This window comes from Ctenocephalides felis, unplaced genomic scaffold, assembly GCF_003426905.1.
Source record: "Ctenocephalides felis isolate EL2017-DRISC unplaced genomic scaffold, ASM342690v1 CF-g0.4_SCAFFOLD_03571, whole genome shotgun sequence".
NCBI lineage: Eukaryota > Metazoa > Arthropoda > Insecta > Siphonaptera > Pulicidae > Ctenocephalides > Ctenocephalides felis.
Window position 1 is genome coordinate 6061207 of NW_020539725.1, and position 25702 is coordinate 6086908.

Genomic DNA, 25702 nt, shown 5'->3' on the forward strand with positions numbered 1-25702 from the left:
AAAACTATCAGCATAAGCCGTAGGCCCATTTGGGTATGGCAATGAACTACGCTAGAGATGAGGACCGTACGGTTTTTTTTAAATTTATTTTTGCCGGAACACGTTCCGGTCCAAAACGGAAGTGCCGAAACGATGTTCTGGCTTGACAACACCACTGTGTCTAATCCATGGATAAATAAACATAATCTAATCGTAATTTCCAAGAACATTTTTCTTTGATGTTAGCAATAAAATTCCACCAAACGTAATTTCGTATATCGATGTGTGGTTTATCATGTTGGTTTGAATAAGATTCACGAGATGCTCCAGACCTCATATAGGGTAGCGCACTAAAAGGTCTTGCAGGAAAAAAGGGCCATCACCGATATATCAAAAACGAGTAGAGTTAAAAAAATTTTAACAACAATATTTGAACGTGAAGGGAAGAAATTGTATAGCCAGCCAACAGCCAAAATTAAGAAGAACCAGCTGAATGGGACGTTAAGAAAACTGCGAGTTCTGTTAAAAAAATTGATACCTATTATAATAGAGAAAAATGAGAAATGGGGAGTCAGAGTGTACAAAATGGCTTATTTATTCCGATGGTTCTAGTTCCGTTGACATCTGTTTTGATTGTCAATGGATAAGTATCTTCTTGCATATGAGGCATTATTTCTACTTTTTTATGTTTTGGTTTAAATTATTATAGTTATGTGTTTTCTATTAAAATTTTAAAAATAGTTTTTTTAAATTACTATTTAGTGTTTTAAGTTTTTGTTTTTTTCCTGGTTTGATTTGCTGAATGATAACAAACATCAAGTGACGAACGAAAACGTATAATCAATAAAAAAATGTTCTTTCATTCTTTTTTTAATTCGATGACGGCCTATTTATTTCAAATATGTTTCAACGTCGAAAAAGGTACATATTACACTAGGGAAATATTGGGATTGCAAAACTAATATTTTCTATTTTTTATGTATTGTTCTGTATTCTAATACAATTGAAATTTTAAAAGTAAATAAATGCCTCTTCATAAACCACTGTGTCTATATGTACATCAAATAATTTTAAACTCAATTTAAAAATTTGGCATTTGGCATATAGATTAATCGAATATTTAAATTTAATAATAAATATTTGCCAACAAACTGTAAGAATATTTCTAATGATAATTTAAATCATTGCATCACTTTGTAAACCGACAGACTGGTAAGAACTGCAAGCGCAGTAACGGATATTCCAAAGCCTGCCAACATATACGTGGGAGCATTGTGCGCAACTGCTGATAGATGATACTTCATATCTGGAACAGTTCTTTTAAATCCTTCGCGAGATTGAACCTTCTGATAATAGGCGTTTAAATTTGGCTTCAAATCTGTTGACCAGAATCTATGCCCCAATCCTAATGCGTCCAGACGGTGCAGCAGTATCGTTAAACTAACATCAGCCAGAGTGAAAGTTTTGCTACACAGCAATTCATTTATACCTAAACAATAATTGAAATATTAAATTCATCTTTAAAACATCAAGTGTAATGATACTAAACTTCATAGCAGAAAATCTAATTATAATATTCAAGTGAATTCAATTTCTGACTTTTCAATAAAAAAACGATCTCGAGAAAACAGCTTTTTGGCACTTTCTCGAACACCATTTAATCGTATCCATTTTTGTGAACAAGATTTGATATACAATTACAAAGAAAAGGATAAATTAATTTATAACTTAAAAGTTACTGCATAAAGTTTCTCTGAGAATTTTGCAAATTTTTCCTAATAAGATGTAAGAGCTCGCACGATGTTCTCTAGTATTTTGTCTCTGATTTTTGAAAAGTTTTTATAGGTTAACCTATAAATTTAATTAAAATTAAATAAAATTTTAATTAAAATTGAATTTTTGCTATTATTAACTTTCCGTAGAGTAAGTTATAGTAAATCAAAAATATTTTTTGTATATCTTTACGTTTCAGAAATTAAAAAAATATGAATGATTTATAACTTTGGTATACCTTATTATTTAGAAAAAATGATTGTATATGTGTGGGTGCAGATACAAATTTTCGTCGACGATTTCGGGAACACTGATTAACCGATTTGAATAATTCAAAAAACATTCGATTCGTATTGATAAGGAGACGTACTGATTAGTTTCTGGCAGGTCTAGCCGTTTCGAAGATACGCGGCAAAAAGATCTAAAAACGTTAATTCAGGTTTTGAGAGAGAACGAAGCGTCCGATTTGATTAGTTCAAAAAACATTTTATTTGTATTGACAAAATGAAGTACTGTTTAAATTTTTGCAAAGGCAGGTCTAGCGGTTTCACAAATCGAATGAAAAAAGAAAAAAGGCCATTTGGCAGTCGAAAATGATCATTAGATATAAGCATATCAAATTATCAGATATTTTATAGAAATTTTAATAATAAGTATGAATTTTGTTTACATTTCTATGGGTTACGTACGTACCAATTGCGTACCAATGTTTATTGGTTAGACTGCGATGCAACGCTTACGCGTTTGGATTGCTTTGGAAAAAAAAAGTTCAAAATTTTTAGAAAAATTCAAAGTATAAAAAAAATTGAAAAATTTGAAATTTTTTTAAAATTTCAAAATCCTCAAAAATTTTATTTTTTTCATAGTTTTCAAAAAATTTTAAAGGTTTTTCAAAAATTTTAATTTTTGGTACGGAAAGTACCAGCAATTTGCCTTAAGGCACGATGTCATGCATCACTAGTTTGTTAACAAAATTTATTTATTTTGTTAACATTTAACTTAGTTAAATTAAATTAAATTAAATTTGATAATTAACTTCCCGTAGAGTAGTCTGAAGCTTTCTGAACATTTGGCATACTTCAGAAAGAATGGAGGTGTATGTGTGTGTGTGTGTATGTATGTATGGATACAAATTTTCGCCCACGTTTTCGGGCGTACGGATCAACCGATTTGAGGTTTAAAAAACATTCGATTCCTATTGATAGGAGATGTTGCTGATTAGTTTTTGGAAAAGGCAGGTCCAGCGTTACGGAGATAAGGAGCAAAGAGTGCAGAAATAGAAATCGAGTTTTTGAGAGAACGGAGCATCCGATTTGAATGATCTAAAAACATTCAATTAGTAATGATTGTGAGAAGGGGTTATTAGTTTTTTGCAAAGGCAGGCCCAGCCATTTCGGAGATACAGAGCTAAATGTACAAAAAATGGCAGTTTTTGAGAGAACTAAGCGTCCGATTCAATTGATTCAAAGAACTTTCTGCTTGTCTTAACAAAATAATTGATTTTGAAAAAAAAAATTGTTAAATTTTTTTTTTTGTATATCGAAAATAATTCAGATTTTATTTTTAATTCTGACTATAGTTCTAATGTATCTAATAATTTCAACTGTGCAATTCAGTTTATATATTCTTATAAATATTAGACAATGTTACAATATTTGCAATTCAGTTTATATAATTCTTATAAATATTAGACAATGTTACAATATTTATAATAATCTATTTGAAAACATTCAATATTCCTCGAACATTTTGTTACGGTACGGGAAGTTCCAGCAATTTGCCTTAAGGCACGATGCCACCCACCCCACTACTTTATACTTATATGAAACTATACATCACAAAAAAATATCCAAATGCAAAAATCTAAAGGAGGGTTAAAATATCGTAGTTAAAAATTGCGAAATTTCTGATGGCCTGGCACAAGTGCTTTAAATATATGTTTACATACTATGTGACATATGTGACAAGACTCAACTTGAAATAGACACGCTATAGGCGATATTTTTGCCTATAGGAGGAAAATGTACAAAATTTTATACAAACATTGATAAAAAAAATATAAAAAGTTCTATGCGTTTTGTTAGTAATTCTTATTAAAAAAAAATTTGATTTATTTAAAAAAAATGATTTTTATTGTATCCTTTAATATCAAATTATTCAAAATATATTTAAGTTATTTTGCATGAATAGACACTACCCCCATCACGGATTAATAATAACTACAAGCTGGTTGCGTTTAGAAGTTCATACTTATATCTGATTTTCAGTTTTTACTTGTCGTCAACGATCATACCATGTTGAATATACCGGTTCTCGTCCGATCACCGAAGTCAAGCAACATCGGGCGTGGGTAGTACTTAGATGGGAGACCGCTTGGGAACACCACGTATCGTTGACTTTTTGCCTTATTTAAAAACTAATCAGCACGTCTCCTTATCAATACGAATCGAATGTTTTTTGAATTATTCAAATCGGTTGATCGGCGTTCCCAAAATCATTGAAAATTTGTATCCGCACACACACACACAAACACACAGACACATACATCCATTTTTTCTAAGGTATGCCAAAATGTTCAAAAACCTTTGAAACGTAAAGATATATAAAAAAAATCATTTTCGATTTTACTACGGGAAGTTAATACATTACTAAAGGAATTTTGAATGCCCCAAAGCATGTGCAGAATTGGTTAATACATAAAGACGCCGACATTAACACAATAAACCATTGAACACATTCAGACAATTGCAAAGCCGCCTCGAGGATCATGCTAACCCATTTGCAAAAAAAAACGCCAACCCATTACCAGTCTGGAATTCATGGTGTGAACTGTGAAGGTATGAAGGTTTGGTTTGATAAATGGTCAGAAGATTATGTATTTTTAAAGTCTTTTTTTCCTACAGTTTTACATAATGTCCATTTCAGAACATGTGCAAAAATTACTATACATCAATGATACCTCGCATAACGTACTTAATTTGTTCCGGGTGAAAGTTCATTATGCAAAAAGCGGTATTCCATATAATGCGAAGATTAAAATATGGTCATATAAATTTAGATGTATTTTACCATAATTAAGACATTTACAAAAATAAATTACTAATTTACAAAATAAGTTATCAGAATGGTACTGCGTTCTTTTTTACCCTTTTAGCTTCTGAATTTTTAAAGAAACTTTTTTTGTCGACAATTTTTTCCTAAATTTTCCTAATTTTTAAAAAAACAGCAAAAAAACTAGTTGGTATTGGTATTTTGCCTTGAGGCAAGTTACATGAACTTCCCGATATGTTAAAATAATCGACTTAATCAAAAAAAAATTAATTAATTTATGATATTTGATATTTGAATTTTAATTATGATATTTGGAAACGCGAACACGGGAACTCGGAGTATTTTCTAAAAGCAAATTTTCACAAATCAATAATTTTTATAATTAAACCAGTTTCCGTAGGACTTTAATGGTTTAGTATGTTCGTTAAGACCAAGTACTCTTTCGTTATACCAAGTAAATCGTCTAATTTTAATTTTAACAAACGTCAAAAAAAACTACTTATTTTTTCAAAATTTGATGAATTTTTAAAATTAAACTACCTGTCCTAAGGCAGTAATATTTCAGTAAGTTCTATAAGGCCATGATATATATCGTCAAAAAAAGTTCCATAAAAATCGACTTAAATTTTTTTCAACAGTTAATTACAAGGAAAGGGCTCGGTAGATTTTCACCTAAAACTAATCAGTATCATTCCCAACTAATATCTTTCGAACAGTTTTCGATTTGTGAAAATCGATTCTGTAGTATGAGCTTAATTGTGGACGAAAGTTTAACACTTTTTTCCGAAAACGTGGACAAAAAATTTTTCACTTCTCTGCTATTTACAAAGAAACGGCTTGGCTGATCGTCGCGTAAAATTGATAAACGCTAATCCTTATTCAGATACATCGAATGGCTTTTAAATTTTAGAAATCAGACCAGCCGTTTTTGAGAAAACGTCGATTTTCGGCAAAAAATCTGCTCGTGCGCACGCACACACACACACATAATTTTTCCAAATTTGGTCTCATTCGATTCAGAATGGCTTGAAACGTCGAGAAACAAAATTAGCGAACCGGATTTTTTTTATGAAAACATAAACTTTTCCTTCGGGAAGTTAAAAATCCATAGTAAATATAATGTACATACCTATATTTATTGAAATATATATTTTTTGACTTTTTTTGATATAGTTCGACAACAGCAAACCGACGATAACATTATATTTAAATTGCTATATGTATGCAATTGAAAATGTATTATTATTATTATTAGTTAAAAATTTATGTATATACCCTGAACGGAACTAATAATGAAAAGTGACAGGTAGATAATTATGATCAATAAATATTTATTGGTCAAATGAACCAACCTATGTTAACAGCAAGTTGATGTTCAATTTGTTGCAGTACGAGATCAATTTGTTTCAGAAGTGCTTCGAATTGTTCAGGCGTTCCTAATTTTGCTCTCATCCGCTCCTGCGCTTCTGCCTTTTTCAATAATAAGGAGGATTCCTGCTCATCCACGTTTCGTGCGCGCTCTCGCAAGGCGCTGCTTGAATTTCCTGCAGCGTCTATAATTCACAATATTCTCTTAACATTTTTTTAATAAATGCTAAATTATAATATATGTTAAACTAGACATTATTTATTCAAAATTGAAGACATTATCAGCAATCACATTTAAGTCAAGATTAATGTTATTTTGTTTTGATACTCTTATTGGACCAAAGGGTATTGAATTTTTTGAATACCGGTGTTTCTGTAAGGCTAAAATATTTTGTACTGTTGATTCTTAGCATGCTAAGTACAAAAACCATCATCTGGCAGGTTTGTCTTGTTCATCATCATCGACCAATTGTTTAAGAATGCAAAAAAACGAAAATTAAACTTGTTCTCGTAAACTTCAAGTTTTTATAAGATTTTATTTTTTACGGAGAATTTTAAAAATCAGATTGCCAAACGATTTCAAGCTGCACAAGTACCTGCCAGACTATTCTAAAGGTACGCTTTTATGAGGAAGGTATTTATATATGCATTAAAAAAAATTGGTCCGATAAAGTTAAAAAATTAAAATTTATATATGTGTTTGTCTAAGCGACTTTAAAAGGGTATATGCAATATGCCTGACGATTCTGTCCAGCCTAAGCCCTTATCAGGCGCGAGGTCAAAGATGTTATGGTGCGATCGGAAATTATATAAATGAAAAGATGAAATAACAAGAATTCTTGATTTTTAATCAAGGAATTCATTTTCACCTAATGATGTGAGATTTTAGCTATATAGAAATGTAAAAAAACAATTATTATATATGCCATAAAATTATTATAATTAAAAATGTAGAAAATATAATACTTTTATATTAAAAAAATGAGACAAGAAAATTTTATATCAATAAAGAAACGTTTCAATAAAAAAAGTTTCTTGAAAGAAACAGTTTACAATGAAACTCAAGTATGCAGGATGCAATTTTTAAGAAATGAACCATATAGAATTTTGTACTAAGCAATCATGGATGAGAACACAGATTTTAAAATTCGTGATTTATAGGCGCGTCGGAGTAGTCGTAAAAAATTTGGGAATTTTGTATTGTCATCGTTATATAAAAGGATAATAAGCATCGCATCACTAAAATACCGACAGTTAATAAACTTATTATCTAAATATATACATATATATATATATTTATAAATATATATACAAAATATTCTATTTTTTTTAAGCTATATGTAACAGACTTAAGGGGGTCTTCCTATGTGATGGGTTGAAAAAATCGATTTTTTTTGTCATAAATTGCTCCCTTAACATGTCTAGAAAACGGTAGTAAAGCGATTTTAGAAAATTCGAAGTCGTTTTAAAGATACAGCAGGTAAAAGAAAGAGCGGTTCGGAGCGCTGAGTTGGCAGTTGAAACTTTAAACGCGTTTTTCTCAAAACTGTGTTTTTCAAACTTTCCTCCATTGTATCTCAGAAACGGCTGGACCGAATTACTTGAAATTTACAGGGCACACTCAATATAAAATTTTCAAAACTTCGATTTTTTTATAGCAAAAAATAAAAAAAACGCCTAATTTGCAACTTTTATTTCAAATGTCTATCAAAAATCAATTTTTTTATATTCATTTGATTATAGGTCATTCCGTGCTTTTAAGCCTACAAATTAAAACGCCGTTTATTTTTTTTTTTTCAGATAAGCCGATCAGCCGGAATCGTGGAGGAAGTGGGAGCTCTTTTTTTCGAGGCGGGGGTGTTCAGAGCGCTGTAACTCTAGTTTGACTGAATATTTTTAGCTGAAATTTTATATTTATACTGTCCAAATATGTGTTAATAAATGATAAAAAACTTGAAGCTCTAAATATTTACTGGCCGTAGAAAAAAATCCTAAAATATCCCTAAAAAACAGGCCGTCACATAGGAAGACTCCCTTAAGCTATCTATCTTTTTGTAACAGAACAAATTTTTATTTTCAAAGTAACCTAAAGTCCATTTAAGGCAAGAAAGCTAATATCACAGACATAATAATAGCGAATTTTCAATATGATGTATAAAATTCCTCGGAAAATCTGGGAGCTAATAAACAAATCATTAAGGGGGGGAAATAATAAAAATGAATATAAAGACAGTATTAAAAAAAATAAACATCAAGATAAAAACATATTTCTTACGGAAAAGGAAAACATTGCGGAGTATCTCAATAAACATTTTGCTGAAATAGGAACAAAACTACAAGAAAAACTAGATCAATGCAACTACATATCATCAATATCTAGACCTGAAAACAAAAAACAAAATTTTGAACTAACAATGAAAAAGAAATAATAAAAATTGTGGAAAACCTGAAAACAACGCTGCACCTGGAGAAGATAAATAACAGCAAGAATTATAAAAAAATAATTTATCAAATAGCTCCTCTACTCACTTTTTTAATCAATAACTGCATAAAAAGGGGTATTTTTCCTTCGTGCCTCAAAACAGCCACAATAAAACCAATTTTTAAAACAGGAAACAAAACAGATCCAAATAATTACAGACCAATTACAATAACTAATACATTCTCCAAAATATATGAAAAAATAATTAAAGAAAGACTACTAAATTTACTCATTCAAAAATAGATAAACATCAATATGGTTTCCTCCCTTCATCAAATACTCAAGGTGCCCTAATAGATTTGACCAATACCATCAGTCAGCACCTTGAGGAAAATATGCATACAGCTGCAATTTTATTGACTTACAAAAAGCTTTTGACACTGTAGATCATGGCATATTGCTCAATAAATTAATAGATTTGGGTGTAGTAGGTTTGTATTACAACATAATTAAAGATTTTCTAGTGGAAAGGGTGGTAAGGACGAAGGTGGGAAATTTTACAAGTGGGGGTCGTAGCATAACTTGTGGAGTCCCACAAGGTTCTGTTTTAGGTCCTTTATTATATCTGCTATATACCAACAACCTAAAAGATGTAAAATTAAAGGGCAGATACATACTATATGCAGACGATACTGCTATAGTATATGCAGATAAGGACAAAAAAAGGCTTGAAGATACAATAAACACGGACATGAAAACATACACCGACTGGCTAACTAAAAATAAACTAAGAATTAACATCAATAAAACAAAATACATATATTTCAAACATAAAAAAAATACTGAGAACACTAAACTAAATATTAAAGTAAATAATAGAGAAATAGAAGAAGTGGAAAGCATAAAATACTTAGGACTGATAATAAATGAAAAACTGACATGAACAGAACATATAAACAAAATAAAAAGAAAAATTGGAACATTAACAGGGGCATTGAAAAGGATCCACTCTTTCGGCAAAAAAAATAAAATACTAATTCTTAAAACACAAATACTACCTATAATTTTATATGGAATAACAACATGGAGCCAAACAACTAAAGCTAACTTAAATGACATACAGACAATAATGAATAAAGCCACCAAAATAGCATACAATTTTCCACATCTGACACCCACCAAATACTTACAGAGAGAAACAAATAATCTTTCACTAAATAACATAATTAAAATAGAGAAATGCAAACTAATACACAAAATGAAATTTAACCGAATTAAAACAAGCACAACAATAGACATAAATCAAGATATACATGAACACTATACTAGACAACACAACAATTTTCACATTGAACACAATAGAAAGAAGAATTTCAGAGAAAATGTCATATGGAGTGCCAGCAAAACATATAACGAATTGCCAAACAATATTAAGATGACCAAAGATGACGATAAATTTAAAAGAAAAATAAAAAAACACTATAAGGAAATTGAAGACCAAGAAGACTGAAGAGTGATATATAAAGATATTTTTAGTTATATATAGATATTATATTAATGAAATAGATTATTATAGTCAAATGAAATGTATATATTATATGAAAACTGTTTTCATAATCTCTCATACCAGGCAACTCTGCCTGACTGAGATATGAAAATAATGTATATATATATAAAAAAAAAAAAAAAAAAAAAAAAAATTCAACCCTTCAAATGCGATTTAACATTGCGAGTCAACCATATATCTTACGTATATTTTTAATTTTGAAAAACCGCAAAAAATTTATGCTGTTTATTGCTTTAATTTAAGCATTTTAAATTAAAGATAATGGACTTAAGTCACTTTCAAAATGAATGACTTATGTAAAATATGCATATAATAAATGCAGACATGAATTCTAAGAAAAGCCGACATAAACTATACCTGGAGTGTTTTAAAATGAGGTGCGAAAGACGAAAGATTAAGTGGACAAATCGAATGAAGAAATTCTGATAAGAGAGGACAAAGGAAAGACTCTACTGAGTACGATCTTGAAAAGAAAAGGAAACTGGATCGGACCCATTCTATAAAAAGAGTGCCTCCTACACGACTTAGTCAAAGGTAAAATAGAAAAACTGAGAGGAATGAGAAAATAAGAATGCAGATGATTGACGACTTACGCGAAGAGATAAAAAACAGGGAACTGAAAGCCGAAGCGCAAGATCAGGAAGCATGGAAGCAGAATTTTGGGAAGAAAAATAAATAAAAAATGTATAAAAAGGGGGAATACTGTTAATAGGAATGGTAGGCGAGGAAGAGACAGGGAATCATTGATGGTTGCTTTCACATCTTGGACCTGCCTTCGGGTATTATGCATATTTCTTATAGACTGGACGCATAAAGTACATGTTTTGCAAGATATCTATTTTTAAAATTTAGTATCTGATTGAAATATGAAAATATGTTAATATATGTTGCTTTACTGTTCTTACCATCTAAGTCTAGTATGAACTTATTCCAATGTATAATAATAATGTAATTATTAAGTAAAAATATATTTTGTTATCAAAATATGCTCAAAACTTACTTAGAAGTAAATCTCTCACTCGCTCATTAAATGGAGGTTTGGCGTCTATAATATAATCTCTATGTAAAAAGGAAGCCATAGTCACAGCTCCTACTGGGACTAAATCGATTAAATGGCGAAAATGTTGAATTGTTTCATATGCTTCTGAATCCTTTGGTAAAAGAGTTTGAATTTTATCTAAAATACAATCGAATAAAATCAATTACACTTATGCGTTATCTTCATCAGATATTATGATTATTGAACCGTTTAAAAAATCTACGTCGTATTTTGATATTTAATCTTTTCCAATTTTTCTACCTTTTCCTGCACCAATATTTTCAAGCTGATTTAAAATTCTCACTGACCCAGAAGTCACTTGTCCTTTATAAACTAAAATCGGGACTTCTCCTTTAGGACTAAGTTTTAAAAACCATGGTTTGTACTGATCACCACGAGCCATATCCACAGGTTTTGATACAAATGGTAGCCCTTTTTCATGAAGGGCTAGAAGAACCTGTGTAATTGAATAATAGTTAATGTATATTGTTGCTAAAATATGTACTTTATTATTAAAAATGTGCAAATAAAGATATAGACGATTATTTACTCCAATAATATTAAAAATAAAACATCGAATTAAAATTTTGTCTTAAGGTAAGTTACATGAACTTTCTGATATGTAGAAATAATCGACTTCTCAATGAGTATTAATATTTAGCAGCTTTTAAAATTGTGACGATAAAATGTTCAACTTTTGATTACGAAAATAATATTTATTACCGAAACTTTACCGATTTATTATAATTAAAGTATATGGTAGCATCAAAATATTTTAGGATATTCGTTTGAACCATGAACACTATCACTATTGATATGCATAATTTTATTAAAATCGTGAGAAATTAGTTACGAAAAATCGGCTCAGCCTATTATTACAAAAACTAATCAATATGATTCCAAACTAACATTTCTTAAGGACTTTTCTACTTTTCAAAATTGGTTCAAGATTTTGACAAAATTGTTGAATAAAATTATTATAACACTTAATAGCCATTTTTAATTTGGATTAGAATAATGGGCAGCGCGCTTATACTATCTTTGTTTGTTTTCGCGAAAAATACGAATTGCTAATTTTATGTATTTTGACGTTTTCGGTCATTCTGAATTAAATGAGACCAAATTTGGAAAAAGTATGTGTATGCGTATATGAAGCGATTTTTAACCTTTCGTCGACGTTTTCTCCAATATGGCCAAACCGATTCCAAAAATTTCAAAGTATTTTTATGAAACTTGATATGTACTCGCGTTGGTTAGTTATTTGGTACAATTGGGAATTGGCTAAGCCGTATTTTTTAAAATAAGCAGAAAAGCGTTCACATTTTGATCAAAAGCCTTACATCGATTTTAAAAATTTATTGTAAAGTGCCCTGATTAGTTTTTGACAAAACCTGAGTAGTTTTGGTCAGGCCGTGTCTTCGTTATTGATTGTTAAAAACTTTTTATAACCATTCTAATGAAACTTATTTATATGTCAATAAAGTACCTGGTCTTAATTAACATTCTCAAATATCATATAGTCATACAAAATATAAACATTAATGACAATTTGGATTTTTAGAAAATACTCTTCATATGTATTATTTAATTTATTATTTAAGTGTTCGATTTTGAATAACGTGTAATCAAAAATATACTTCAAAATTGATGAATAATCTGCTATAGTTTCTCACATTATGACGCTCTTCAGCTACTAGATATAAAGTATAAAGATGCTTAAAGGTCCGCAGGATAAAAAATTCACGATCGATATCTCAAAAGCAAGTAAAGTTAAAAAATGTTTAATAAAACAATTTGAAAGTAGAGGGAAAAGATGTATGATAAGCCATCACCTTGGTTCTTACGACGTTGATATCGCAAAATAAATGCATTTGTCATGACAAATTTGGAAAATCCATAACAAAAGTATTTTATTTCGTTGTTAGTTTCTTTGGCTGTGAACTCTGTTGTTTTAGTTTACGAAACCTTAATATAGTTTTTCAGGCTACGTTATTTAAATGTGTTATAAATGTATTGTTATTTTTAAGTTAGATTCAACGGTTTTTTTATATATGACTTTTATGAAACTTTTCAGTGGGTGGGGTTAAAAGAACCATCTGAGCCTTTAATCTGACAAAGGTGTTAACAAGAAAAAATAGTAGATAAAAAAGTAAATTAAGTTAAAAAATCAATTTTACAAGAAATAAATTAAATATATTATTATATTAATCTCATTTATCTCATAGGCGTATAAAATAAAATAAAATAAAATAAATAAAAATGGATTTGTCTACATTTTTCCTGAAAATTCTATTTCATGTCTTATGACGTACCAAGCTATTCGTAATGTTATTATTAATTTAATTATTTAATTAAATTATAATCAATTTTATAACATACTTTTATTATTAGGCTTGAGATCGTTTATATTATTGTATTTTTTTATTTAAACAAAACTAATTCTGTGTCGGCATTAATACAAATATAAATATAAATATAGTACTCTATATGTAATGACCATCATCTAATGAGCTGTAACCCACATTCTACGCACCTCAACATGTGATGACCACAAATCACATGATGAAATCCCGTTCAATAACAATTGCAAAGATAATTTTTATCAATTACATTTTACCTTTTGAGAATAATAACTATATCTGTGATGATATAGTATCAATTCATCACTGAATAGTTGATCTTGCGCTGACATGTTGAATTTAATTCAAATAATTTGGAAAACAGTCAATATTTTGAAACAAAACTCACTGATACTATTGTCATTAGTAGTGATTTATTGATGCAAGAAGACTGAAGTTAGGTGTGTTTTCGGGAAAAGCGTATTAGTTTTAAACAGATTTATTGTAGTGGCTCTGGCAGGGGAAATTTTAAAATAACAAGACAACCTCGGACGTGCATCTATGTGCTCCAAAAAACTTCTGATAAACTATAAAAATTATAATATATATATATATATATATATATATATATATATTGAAAAGTGAAAAATAATAAGCAAAAATGATGTATTTTTTTGGCAACCATCCAGTTATTAAAGAGATATGTTTAAAACATTTTTTTAATAAGCTTCCATAAGTTTTAGGAATTTAATTTGATATTAAATTTGACTTTTCTTCGGTGACTATTACAAAATATAAAATTAATATGAAAATTTTTGTATAAATTTATGTTTATGTACCCATAAATACAAGTATAGAGCATGATATTACCCATTGACATATTATTAACATTTTATATTATTGTAATTAATATTTTTTGTAGATTTTTTTATCAATTTTTAACTTCCCGAAGGAGAAGTTTATGTTTTCATCAAAAAATCCGATTCGCTAATTTTATGTTTTCTCGACGTTTCTAGCCATTCTGAATCGAATGAAATCAAATTTGGGAAAAGTATGTGTGTGTGTGTGTGAACAGATCTTTTGCCGTAAATCGACGTTTTCTCCAAAACGGCTGGACCGATTTCAAAAATTTAAAAGCCATTCGATGTATCTCGATGAGGACTATCGTTTCTGAGGACTATCGTTTTTGTGCGGCGATCGGCCGGGCCGTTTCTTTGTAAATTGCAGAAAAGTGAAAAATTTTTCGTCCACGTTTTAGCCCGCAATTCTGAATCGATTCTGAAAATTCAAAAACCATTCGATAGATATTGGTTGGGAATCGTGCTGATTAGTTTTTGGTAAAGATCGGCCGGGCCGGGTTTTCTTGTAATAAAGTTTAAAAAAAAAAATTTCGACGATTTTTATGATTTTTTTTTGACGGTAGATACCATAGTTTTCTAGGTCATACTAAAATATTACGGCCCTACGACAACTCGTTTAACTTTAAAAAATCGTCAAAGTTTGCAAAAATTGGTATCGTTTTATTGACATTTGTCAAAATGAAATCTTTGATCGACGTTTTCTCAAAAAACGCCTTAACCGATTTCAGAAATTTAAAAGCCATTTGATGCATTTCGGTGAGGACTATCGTTTGTCAGTTTTGTGCGACGATCTGCCAAGCCGTTTCTTTATAATTTGAAAAAAAGTGTTAAACTTTTCGTCCACATTTAAGCTCATCCTACCGAACCGATTTTAAAAAATCAAAAACTGTTCGAAAGATATTAGTTGGGAATAATACTGATTAGTTTTAGGTGAAAATCTACCGAGCCGTTTCTTGTAATTAATTACTCGTAATTTTAATTACTTAAAATTACGAAGAAATAAAATAAATATTTTTTATTGATTAAATCGATTATTTACACATATCGGGAAGTTCATGTAACTTGCCTCAAGGCTAAGTACCAAACCAACTAGTTTAAATATTTATTATACATCCAGTTGTAAATAAAATTATGTTTTAAACATTTATTTGATAAACTTCCATAAGTTTTAAGTGCCAATTTGACTCATCTTCAGTGGACAACAACAAAATATAACATAAAATTAATATAAATATTTTTGTGTAAATTTAGGTTACCCGTTGACATATTAACATTTTATATTATTGTAGTAAATATTATCGATTATTCTATAAATTTTTAAATATTCATTATTTATTATGTTTTTTTATTCAGTTGTTAAAAATATATCAAAATTAAGTTTATTTTATATTAACGTTAAGTTAAAATGAACTTAATTTCGATATATTTTCAACATACGTACGTATTATAATTTCCATCAGTTTTAAGTCCCAATTTAATTCTCCTTCTTCAGACAATTACAAAATAGAAAATTAATATAATAAATTCATTTAGTCCATTTATTTTTTTAATTCTAATCTGTAGTTTATTTAACTTTTCATTTTATGTAATTAATATATTTTGTTGATTGTTCTAAAAATGTTCAAATATTTAGTATAAGTCCAGTTATTAAAAATAAAACTTTTAAATCATTTTTTGATAAACTTTCATACATTTTTAAGTCAGAAACTTGATTCTTATGTATTGAATAACTGCAAAATACCGGTTGATAGTTCTTTTTAAATATTTATATAATAATTTAAAACATTTTTTTGATGAACTTCAACAAGTTTTAAGTCCAAATTTAATTTAAAATTGACTTTTTTTCTGGACAACTTCAAAACATAATATAAAATTAATATATAAAATTAATATATATAATTATATATATATATATATATATATATATATGTCCATTGTTAGTTTTACAATTTTTCTAACTGTTTTCTGCAATTTTCTTAACTTTTTATCTTATTTGTAATTAATATTTTTTGTTGATTGTTATGTATATTTTTAAATATTTATTATATATCGAGTTATTAAAATTGAACCTAAAATATGTTCAATTTTTTTTGATAACTTCCATACGTTTCGAGTCCCAATTTGACCCTTTCTCCAGTGCACACAACTGTAAAATATATTTTACATTATATAGATTATATACAGTATAAAAATAATAGAACATTACATATATCAAATTTATAAGACACTGATAGTTTTTTAATATATTTATTTGTATTCTGTAATTTCTTCAAGATTAGTTTACCTTTTTGCAGTTAATATTTATTGTTGACTGTTTTATAATTTTTTAAACATTGTTTTTCTTCTTAGTTGCTCACTGAAAAAGGCTCAAATCGGGACTCGGAAACGAAATAAATATATGCACGTACAATGTTAAAAACGATTTTTATAATATTAATTATTAACAATAAATATGAAATAGTTATAACCATGTGCGTTATGTTAACTATAAAATTTGAATTACGGCAGTTAGATTTTCCGTTACATTTTAAACTTACCGCGAAAATCTTTATTTATGATGACAGTATGTATTCGAATTTCGATTCTGTCATTTTTAAAACATCTTTAGGTTAAGGTTGTATAACCTAAAATATAAATATATATTTACTTTACAGAAACAGATTATTAATAATATGTTAGACGATAGTTTCAAATTAATTAAACAAGGAGCCGAAGGAAGAATTTATCATGGCATATACTTAGGAAAACATGTATTAGTCAAGGAAAGGTTTAAAAAATCTTACAGACATCCAGATTTAGACGATATATTAACTAAGGAAAGAATGAAATCTGAGGCAAAATTAATTGTTCGATCCAAATCAGCTGGAATTAGAACACCTGCTATTTACATGGTCGATTTTGAAAGACGCATTATTATAATGCAATATTTCGAACAAAATATCACATTGAAAGAATATATATCTAAATACTGTAAGGATAATGCACAAGAACTGCAAGCACTAGGTAATAATTGCTTCAATGTATTTAACAACTTTGTATTAATCATAATACTTAACTCTTTTTATCATTATCTCCATTATTTTCTGTACTAAGATGCTAGTCGGTTAGTTTATGTCTTCTAAAAGTATGCTCTCATATATTTTTTCCCAACACTATTCCAATTTCGCCAAATAATTTATTAATTTACAAACTCTGAATCTTTCAAACAAAGTCTGAATCTAAAAAACAAAGTTTCAGTGAAGCATCTTATAATTTAAGCATCAAACTTGCCATTAAATTTACTTTCTTAGTGCGTTATATTGAGTAATTACAATTTAAATTTATATCATCCCACATTTTTGTGCTATGTTTTAGGAAATCAAATTGGTGCATTGGTTGCAAAGCTTCATATAGCAAATATCATTCATGGTGATCTTACGAGCTCTAATATTCTTCTTGTGCCAAGTAATCCAGAATTGAAGGACTGGTCTGATAGCATTTCTTTAAAAAATTCAAATTTAATACTGATTGATTTTGGATTATCTCATATTGATACATCTTCAGAAGATAAAGGAGTAGATTTATATGTTCTGGAAAGGGCATTACTGAGTACTCATAGTGATGTTGGTGAAGTTCTGAGGAATAATATTCTACAATCATACAGAAAATCTTCCAACAAAGCAGCTGCTGCTAGTGTTTTAGAAAAGTATGAAGAAGTGAGAGCAAGAGGTAGAAAACGAACAATGGTTGGATAATTTTATTTATTTAAAATAACTTAAATTCTATTATTTTTATATAAAATTTCACCTTATTAAAAAAAATATTGCAAATATTTAATTTAGAATATTAAGGTATTAAAGATAAAAAAAATATTTAGAATATTTAGATTATTAAGTTTCATAAGACTTAATAAATTACTGAATACATAATATTAGCTCTGCACACATTTAAATGAGAGCTGTTTTATGTTTAATTATGAAAAAGCGTACAATCATGAATAAACCATAAGAAAAAACAATTTAGTTTCAATTGTAATTAAATATAAAATTAGGCCTCATTTTTCCAAATGGTTTATTATACAAAATTATAGAATAGCTGATGCAGCTTATATACAATTATAGAGTAGCTGTGTTTATGTATTACCACCATAAGCTAATTCAGTTTTTCTCACATTGCTAGAATTGTTAATTCATATATCCAATATACCCAAGCAGTTTATAAAATCCAAAATTAGAGTAAAATATTTAAAATTCCAATTAAAGTCGTGATGGCATACCACCTGCAGCCACTAATGTTTCACCTGTAATATAACTAGCATCGTCTGACACCAGAAAAGCAACTACTCCAGACATCTCTGATGGATCTGCGAGTCTGTAAAATTACTATATAGATATATCCACTCTACCAAATCATATAATTTTCTGAAAGATTTCAAAAATACCTTCTCATGGGAACATTCATCAAAGCTGCTTCTTTTGCAGTTTCACTCTCATGTAACTACAGAAAGTAGTGTTACACAAATTCCGTTTTTTTTTAATAATAAATATAAAAATACTTACAGCACTGGAAAATTTAGTCTTTACAATGCCAGGAGCAATACAATTTACACGAATGTTTTCTGAAGCAAGATCATGACTAGCAGCTTTAGTTAAACCAAACAGAGCAGTTTTACTCACAGAATATGCACCCAAAATCTATAATATATTTTTTAATTTATTGTTTATAATAAGCTTTCTTAGATTCATCTTGATTGAATGTCTTACTGGAAATGGTTGAAGACCAGCAATTGAAGATACAAATACAATGCTACCACCTCCTCTCTTTCGAAGATATGGTAAGACTTCTTTAGCTAGCAAGAATGATGATTTTACATTCACATCAAATATTTTATCCCAAGATTGTTCATCGCACTAAAAATTTATGAACATAATGTTTATAACCACCAATAATTATTTAAAGACAATGAGGCAAAGTGACAACTGATCATCAAATCAAACCTCTGAATAAATTATGGTATCATTTTATAAACATCTCTTACTTGCAATACATGCCCAACTGTTGGATTAACAGCAGCATTAGAAACTAATATATCAATACCCCCATATTTTTGTACTGCTTGGTCGTAAAGTGCTTTTCTATCTTCTGCTTTTGAAACATGACAAACTACACCATGTGCATCAAGGCCTTCCTTTAACAAAGTAGATACAGCTGATTCTACATTTTTAGATTTGCGACTACTCACTACTACTTTAGCTCCTTCAACTCCTAAACGCTTTGCTATTGCAAATCCTATCCTATAATATATATATATATATATATATATATATATATATATATATATATATAAATGATTTATGGAAGAAAATTGTCTATATAAATACCCATCAGTGGAAGCAGTTACAACTGCTACTTTTCCAGTTAACCTGTTGCAGTAAACTTTATTACTTGTTGAGTGCATTGTTCTAGATATATTGAAAATCGCATTTAGAAGTTTCATTGAATGAAAGTACGAGAATATAAATTGAAATAATTTGAACGTTAATTTTCTTCAGTATGACAAATGATATCTTTGGCTTAATGTTTAAACTAGATGCATTTACTGATCAAAAATACAATTTTGGAATTAAACAAGCGGCTTTGTAAGAATGAATTTGCAAAACAATCTATTTTGAAAGGTACTTTGGACTTCACACTTTTAATTATCGATATCAGCGTTTCAGTGTAGATCTAACCTAAAATTAAACATTCATAAATAAACATATAAAACTTAAATAAACAACATGAGAATGGATATAAGATATTAATGATCTAAAGACTCTTTTGTTTGTTTATTTTTTTTGTTGCTGCATCAAACTTACTAGTTGTAAGTGGCATTTTGCCTTAAGGCAGGGGTCGGCAACATGTTGCCTTCAAGGGCGCAATACTAAATTTGAGACGGCGCATCGGTATAAAATTTTGAAAAAATTAAAAGATTTTTTATAACTTTATTTTCTTAAGAAGGTATTCGTAAGAAGGTATTACTAAATCTATGTAATATATATGATACTAATTAGTATCGGGTATAAAATTTTGAAAAAATAAAAGATTTTTTATAACTTTATTTTCTTAAGAAGGTATTCGTAAGAAGGTATTACTAAATCTATGTAATATCGATACTAATTAGTAGCATATATATTACATAGATTTAGTAATACCTAATTATAAACACGTGTACAATATAATTTATAAATACATATAATTTAGTGTGAAACTTATGAGTGTCCGTCTTTTTAATCTATTTGTTATAATCGGGAATATATTCAGAGTCCCCAGTTCATATACTCTTCTTTTATCTATGCCCCAATCCTAGAATCCATTAGCCTGAACTGATGAGCTTCCTCATTTGCTAATTTTTTTGCCTCCAAATTCTCCGCAATTACTTCAATTCTTCTGGTGACGTTCGTGCTGATAATTGTAACATGTTTATAGCCCAAACTATTTTTTTTATTTTCAAATTCTTTGCAATAGTTAAATATATATTAAATTTAATATGAGTTAATTATATAAAAATAAATTAAAATTTGAATAATTTGGCCTTGGTGTTAGAATTTTTTTCGTGTAATAAAAAAAAAGTTCAAAATTGAATAGTCTGCAATAGTTTCTCACATTATAATGCCCTACACTAACTCTCGGTATACGTATAAATTTATATGTTCATTTCTTATAGATTCAGTCGATTATTACTACATTTCGGGGAGTTCATGCAGTTTGCCTTAAGGCAGAGGTTGGCAACGCGAGCCCGCGGGCGCCATGGCGCCCCCGATCAACTTTGAATGCGCCCTCAGTTAATGTAAAAGTATGATAGACATAGCGGTTTAATTCCACGACTCCTGTTCTGGTCCTTTATTGCTCTGGCGACTAAGAAGCACGTGGTCGATAGTGAAAATAAATGAAACGCCGCTTTGTTATGGACTTTATGCTGCGTCTCCACTGCACGAATCCGTGCGGCGAATCTGTTCGCGACGCACGCATGCGTTGGCTCTTGTGCGCGACGTACACTGCGAGCAATTTGATACATTTGAAATTTTTAGGATTCCATAATATTTTTTTTCTTGATACAGTTCAATTATAAGAAGTGTAAAGAAGTATAACATCTTCTCTACGCATATCCATTTTCAAAATTGAGGATAAGATGAAATATCTCAATGCCTTCACTGTACAATTGAACTTATACCGTAGCACAGATCAACGTTTACGTACAAGTTCAAAGAAATAACGGATACGAATACAGAATGCAGGCTGACCAACAATTATCAGTTTTGAATAAAAATTATTACTTCTGTTCTAAATATAAATACTTGTCAGAAAAGACTTTGAGCAAAAATTCAGTCTGCATATTAATAAGATTTTAAATGATATTTAGCGTAATTGCAAATATTACAATATTACCATTTTTTTTTGAAACATTTAATTTATTTTTAGTTATAAATATATGATACGTCATATAAGTAGTAAGAGTATATATATATATATATATATATATATATATATAATACATATATATATAATATATATATATGTATTATATATATATATATATATTATTATATATATATATATATATATATATATATATATACATGATAATATCATGATGATATAAAATTAACTCTGAAATATGATAAATAAAGTCTACCAAAATATATTTTAGTTGGATATACATATATTCCAACATATCTATAACTTAATTACCGATGTATTTCCTATACTAATAGTTAGATAAAATTATAATTAGTACATCAATTTTAATGACTGCTTACTTACATTTTTGATCCACGCTTTGACGCTAATCCATTAGTATCGGTTCGGGTATTCTCGCAGCCCGATGCGTCGGGTTGCTCGCGGCGGGAGCGAGCGCCGCGAACGCAAGCTATTGAAATTTTCGTGTCGCTTCGACCATGTTCGGCAGGGTACGTGATTCTAAAAATAAACCCCCCCTTCCATTTTCAAACAAAAAAGAAGAAAAAAGTGCGCTATGGACATGCGCAGTGGACAAATTTGAAGGAAATTCGTGCGTTCGCACAGTATCACTCCGCTGCGCAAATTTGTTCGTGACGCACCATTCGCCGCACGGATTCGTAACAGTGGAGACGCAGCATAGATGTGCTAGATCTCGTCTAAGAACGTGTGCTATTTTTGGGGATGGAATAGTCCGTGCGAAGTATTTTTCACATGATATACCACGGAGTCCAGTGACAGTGTTTTTAAAAACATCAAATAATTCAAATTAATCATGAATGTACAAGAATAACATATTATTTTAACGATTAATGAATTAATCTTTATTGTTTTGTTGATAATAAAGGGAAGTATATTTGTTTATTGTGTAATAAGGGTGTTGCGATTCTAAAGAAAAGTATTAAACGACATTTTAAAACCGTCCATTCAATTTTGATAGTGACTATCCAATAAACTCTGAAATTAGAAGAAAACTAAGTGGGGTGTATGGCATTGTGCCTTAAGGCAAATTGCTGGAACTTCTCGTACCGTAACGAAATGTTCGAAGAATACTGAATGTTTTCAATAGATATTATTAATATTGTAACATTGTCTAATATTTATAAGAATTATATAACTGAATTGCAAAGTTGAAATTATTTGTTTAAAGTATATTAGAACTATAGTCAGAATTAAAATAAAATCTGAATTATTTTCGATATTCAAAAAAAATTTTTTTGAAAAAAAAAAAGTTAAAAAAAAACAAAAAAATTTTTTTTACAATATCAATTATTTTGTTAAGACAAGCAGAAAGTTTTTTGAATCATTTAAATCGGACGCTTACTTCTTTCAAAAACTTCCATTTTTTACATATTTATCTTCGAAATGGCTGGGCCCTACCTTTGCCAAAAACTAATAAACACTTGTCCCAATCATTACTACCCAGACAACACAAGACATCCTGGAAAACGTCCACAGGATATCCACGCGCGGACATTCATTGTCCCTGCGATAGCCTTACGGATATCCCGCTTATCCTGATCTTATCCGAAACATGTTAATATGTCGCACCTATGGGACGTTCTGTAGGATATCCCGCGCGGGATATTCCGGACATAAACCGGACATGAATAGGATATAATTATGGAATTGTTTTTTACTTTTTAGATGAAAAATAAATTTGGATTAAAAATAAAATAAAAGAATACAATTTCACAAAGTAAACTTTTATTACAAAATAACAAAATCCTGAGATAATTTTATAACAAAATTTAATATATACAACTTTAATTCAAAATAACTTATTTTACAGTATTAAAAATATAATTAATTCGGCATTCAATCCTAGTTCATGGTTGATTTTCTCTCCTGAAATAGAAAACAAATGAATAAATGCATATATATGTATATAATATGAGTAAGTTCTTTAAGAGCGATACATCAATCAAAATAGACAGAGATTTATAAAATAATCTCTAATTCCAAATATATCGACACAATTTGATGTCATTATGAGTGAATATTAAACTTGGTTTTTTACATCTAAAAATGTGTACACAGCACAAATTTTGCACTAACATTGATACAACTAACCAGTCAATAATCATGATTTTTTTGTAAATAGGAAAACATATAGTACACATCTCACAAAAATACCTTGTATAATATTTATTGGCACGTCGCAGCCAGCTTTTTGCAGCCTCTGAAACAGTAAACTATGTCTCATGCGGCAAATTTTTCAAAGCAATTCCTGGAATTAATTATATATTAGTTTAATTCATAATTTACAACACATCATAAGTATAAGATATATAAATTACCTGTGATGACATCGCAAGGCACTAGATCACAAAATTTATTTTTGCCCTTTCCTCGTCCCTAGCAAAATTCTTTGTCCAAACCATCATCAAAAATGGATTTTCATAGCTGGACTCTGATGGCTAATACAGAATATAAGAGAAAGTTTGTTTAGTATATGATAAAGTTAACAAATAAAAATAAATTTATATAAACTTTTGATTACCAATTGTATTTTTGATATCTTTGCTCAGAAGAATGCCTCATCCATAAGTTGAAGCTCCTCCAACAAACATAGTGGAGAGCATTTCTTCTTTGTTAATTCTCTTTCAAACACAGCATTTGATACAAAATTAGGCATGGCTGCTGGATAAGCTGGCAGGGTGGAAATGTCAGCATTAAATTAAAAATTCTATTTGTACTAGTACATAGTATTTCAAATAACAGTACACAGAAAGCTTTAATTACCATCGTTTATATCTGCCCCCCTTTCAATATGTTGCTGCAATATTTATAACACACACGCACATATAATTATATAGAACACATAAAATTTCCACTATTATTACTCAATTTTAGAGTATTTTCATAAATAATATTAATTATTTATAACACACGCTCATATAATTATATAAAACAAATAAAATTTTCACTATTATTACTCAATTACTCAAAAACTATGATAATTCCACATATATATCGTCTGTTTGATGACGCTACCTTCTTAAAGGGCGCAAACCGACGCGACGAAAGAAAGGGACAAACATATACGTTTTAGAGGATTAGAGGTCTCAGCCGTGCGCGTACGAGAGCGACATGTTCGTGAACCCTGCGTTATACCTGCTCGAGTCCTTTGGTTTTGAGACGTCCCGTTGCATATTCATAGGATATTCATAGGATATCGCGATATTAGGAGATTGTGAGGACAAGTGGGACATTCCCTGGCATGTCTTGTGCTGTCTGGGTAATTGAATGTTTTTAGATCATTCAAATCGGATACTCCGTTCTCTCAAAAAGTCGATTTCTATTTCTGCACTTTTTGCTCCGTATCTTCAAAACGGTTGGACCTGCCTTTGCCAAAAATAGGAATCGAATGTTTTTTGAACCATTCAAATCGGTTGATCCGTGCGCCCGAAAACGTGACTGGAAATTTGTATCCATACATAGATACACACACACACACGTCCATTTTTTTGAGGTATGCCAAAACGTTCAGAAACCTTCAAAACGTCGAGAATGTAAAAATTTTCAATTTTGATTTTCGGCCTATTACAATAACTTACCCTACGGAAAGTTAAAAAATTCCTTAACATTTTCAATGACTAAACAGCAAAGTTTTTTTACTAAAACGCTGCAACAACATAAAGGAGCTACGATTGCAACATATAAATAGCGCATTTGCTAGCTAAAAATAAAAACCATTTACAGATGACGAATAAGTAAAATAATCCATGTTAGAAGCGGCAGATTCACTTTATACTTTTCGTAGGACTATAATATTTTATAGTATCTCCGTTAAGATAAAGTATTAGTCTAATCGTCATACACAAT

General features: G+C 29.4%; 3 protein-coding genes, 1 long non-coding RNA gene and 1 other non-coding gene across 5 annotated transcripts; 2 read left to right on the forward strand and 3 right to left on the reverse strand.

Annotated features, from left to right (window-relative positions):
* Positions 1–1160: 1160 nt before the first annotated feature.
* Positions 1161–13891, reverse strand: LOC113385511 (ganglioside-induced differentiation-associated protein 1-like). The gene is made up of 5 exons (XM_026623365.1): positions 13817–13891; positions 11461–11656; positions 11161–11337; positions 6156–6356; positions 1161–1468 (listed from the first exon to the last, which is right to left on the reverse strand). Exons 1-5 carry the CDS (start codon positions 13889–13891, stop codon positions 1161–1163), a joined length of 957 nt encoding a protein of 318 aa, XP_026479150.1.
* On the forward strand, positions 4032–4150 carry LOC113387157. Its single transcript, XR_003368111.1, has one exon. It is a non-coding gene; the product is annotated as a 5S ribosomal RNA (ribosomal RNA).
* Positions 13892–17007: 3116 nt separating the features above from the next.
* On the forward strand, positions 17008–18147 carry LOC113387023 (EKC/KEOPS complex subunit TP53RK-like). The gene is made up of 2 exons (XM_026624782.1): positions 17008–17401; positions 17753–18147. Exons 1-2 carry the CDS (start codon positions 17071–17073, stop codon positions 18130–18132), a joined length of 711 nt encoding a protein of 236 aa, XP_026480567.1. The 5' UTR covers positions 17008–17070; the 3' UTR covers positions 18133–18147.
* A 283-nt stretch (positions 18148–18430) lies between these two features.
* On the reverse strand, positions 18431–20000 carry LOC113387022 (dehydrogenase/reductase SDR family member 4-like). Its single transcript, XM_026624781.1, has 6 exons — positions 19759–20000; positions 19416–19671; positions 19141–19287; positions 18937–19071; positions 18819–18874; positions 18431–18748 (listed from the first exon to the last, which is right to left on the reverse strand). The coding sequence occupies exons 1-6, from the start codon at positions 19872–19874 to the stop codon at positions 18634–18636; spliced, it is 825 nt and encodes a 274-aa protein (XP_026480566.1). The 5' UTR covers positions 19875–20000; the 3' UTR covers positions 18431–18633.
* A 3674-nt stretch (positions 20001–23674) lies between these two features.
* LOC113387026 lies at positions 23675–24279 on the reverse strand. Its single transcript, XR_003368038.1, has 3 exons — positions 24175–24279; positions 24011–24104; positions 23675–23722 (listed from the first exon to the last, which is right to left on the reverse strand). It is a non-coding gene; the product is annotated as an uncharacterized LOC113387026 (long non-coding RNA).
* Between the last annotated feature and the right edge of the window lie 1423 nt (positions 24280–25702).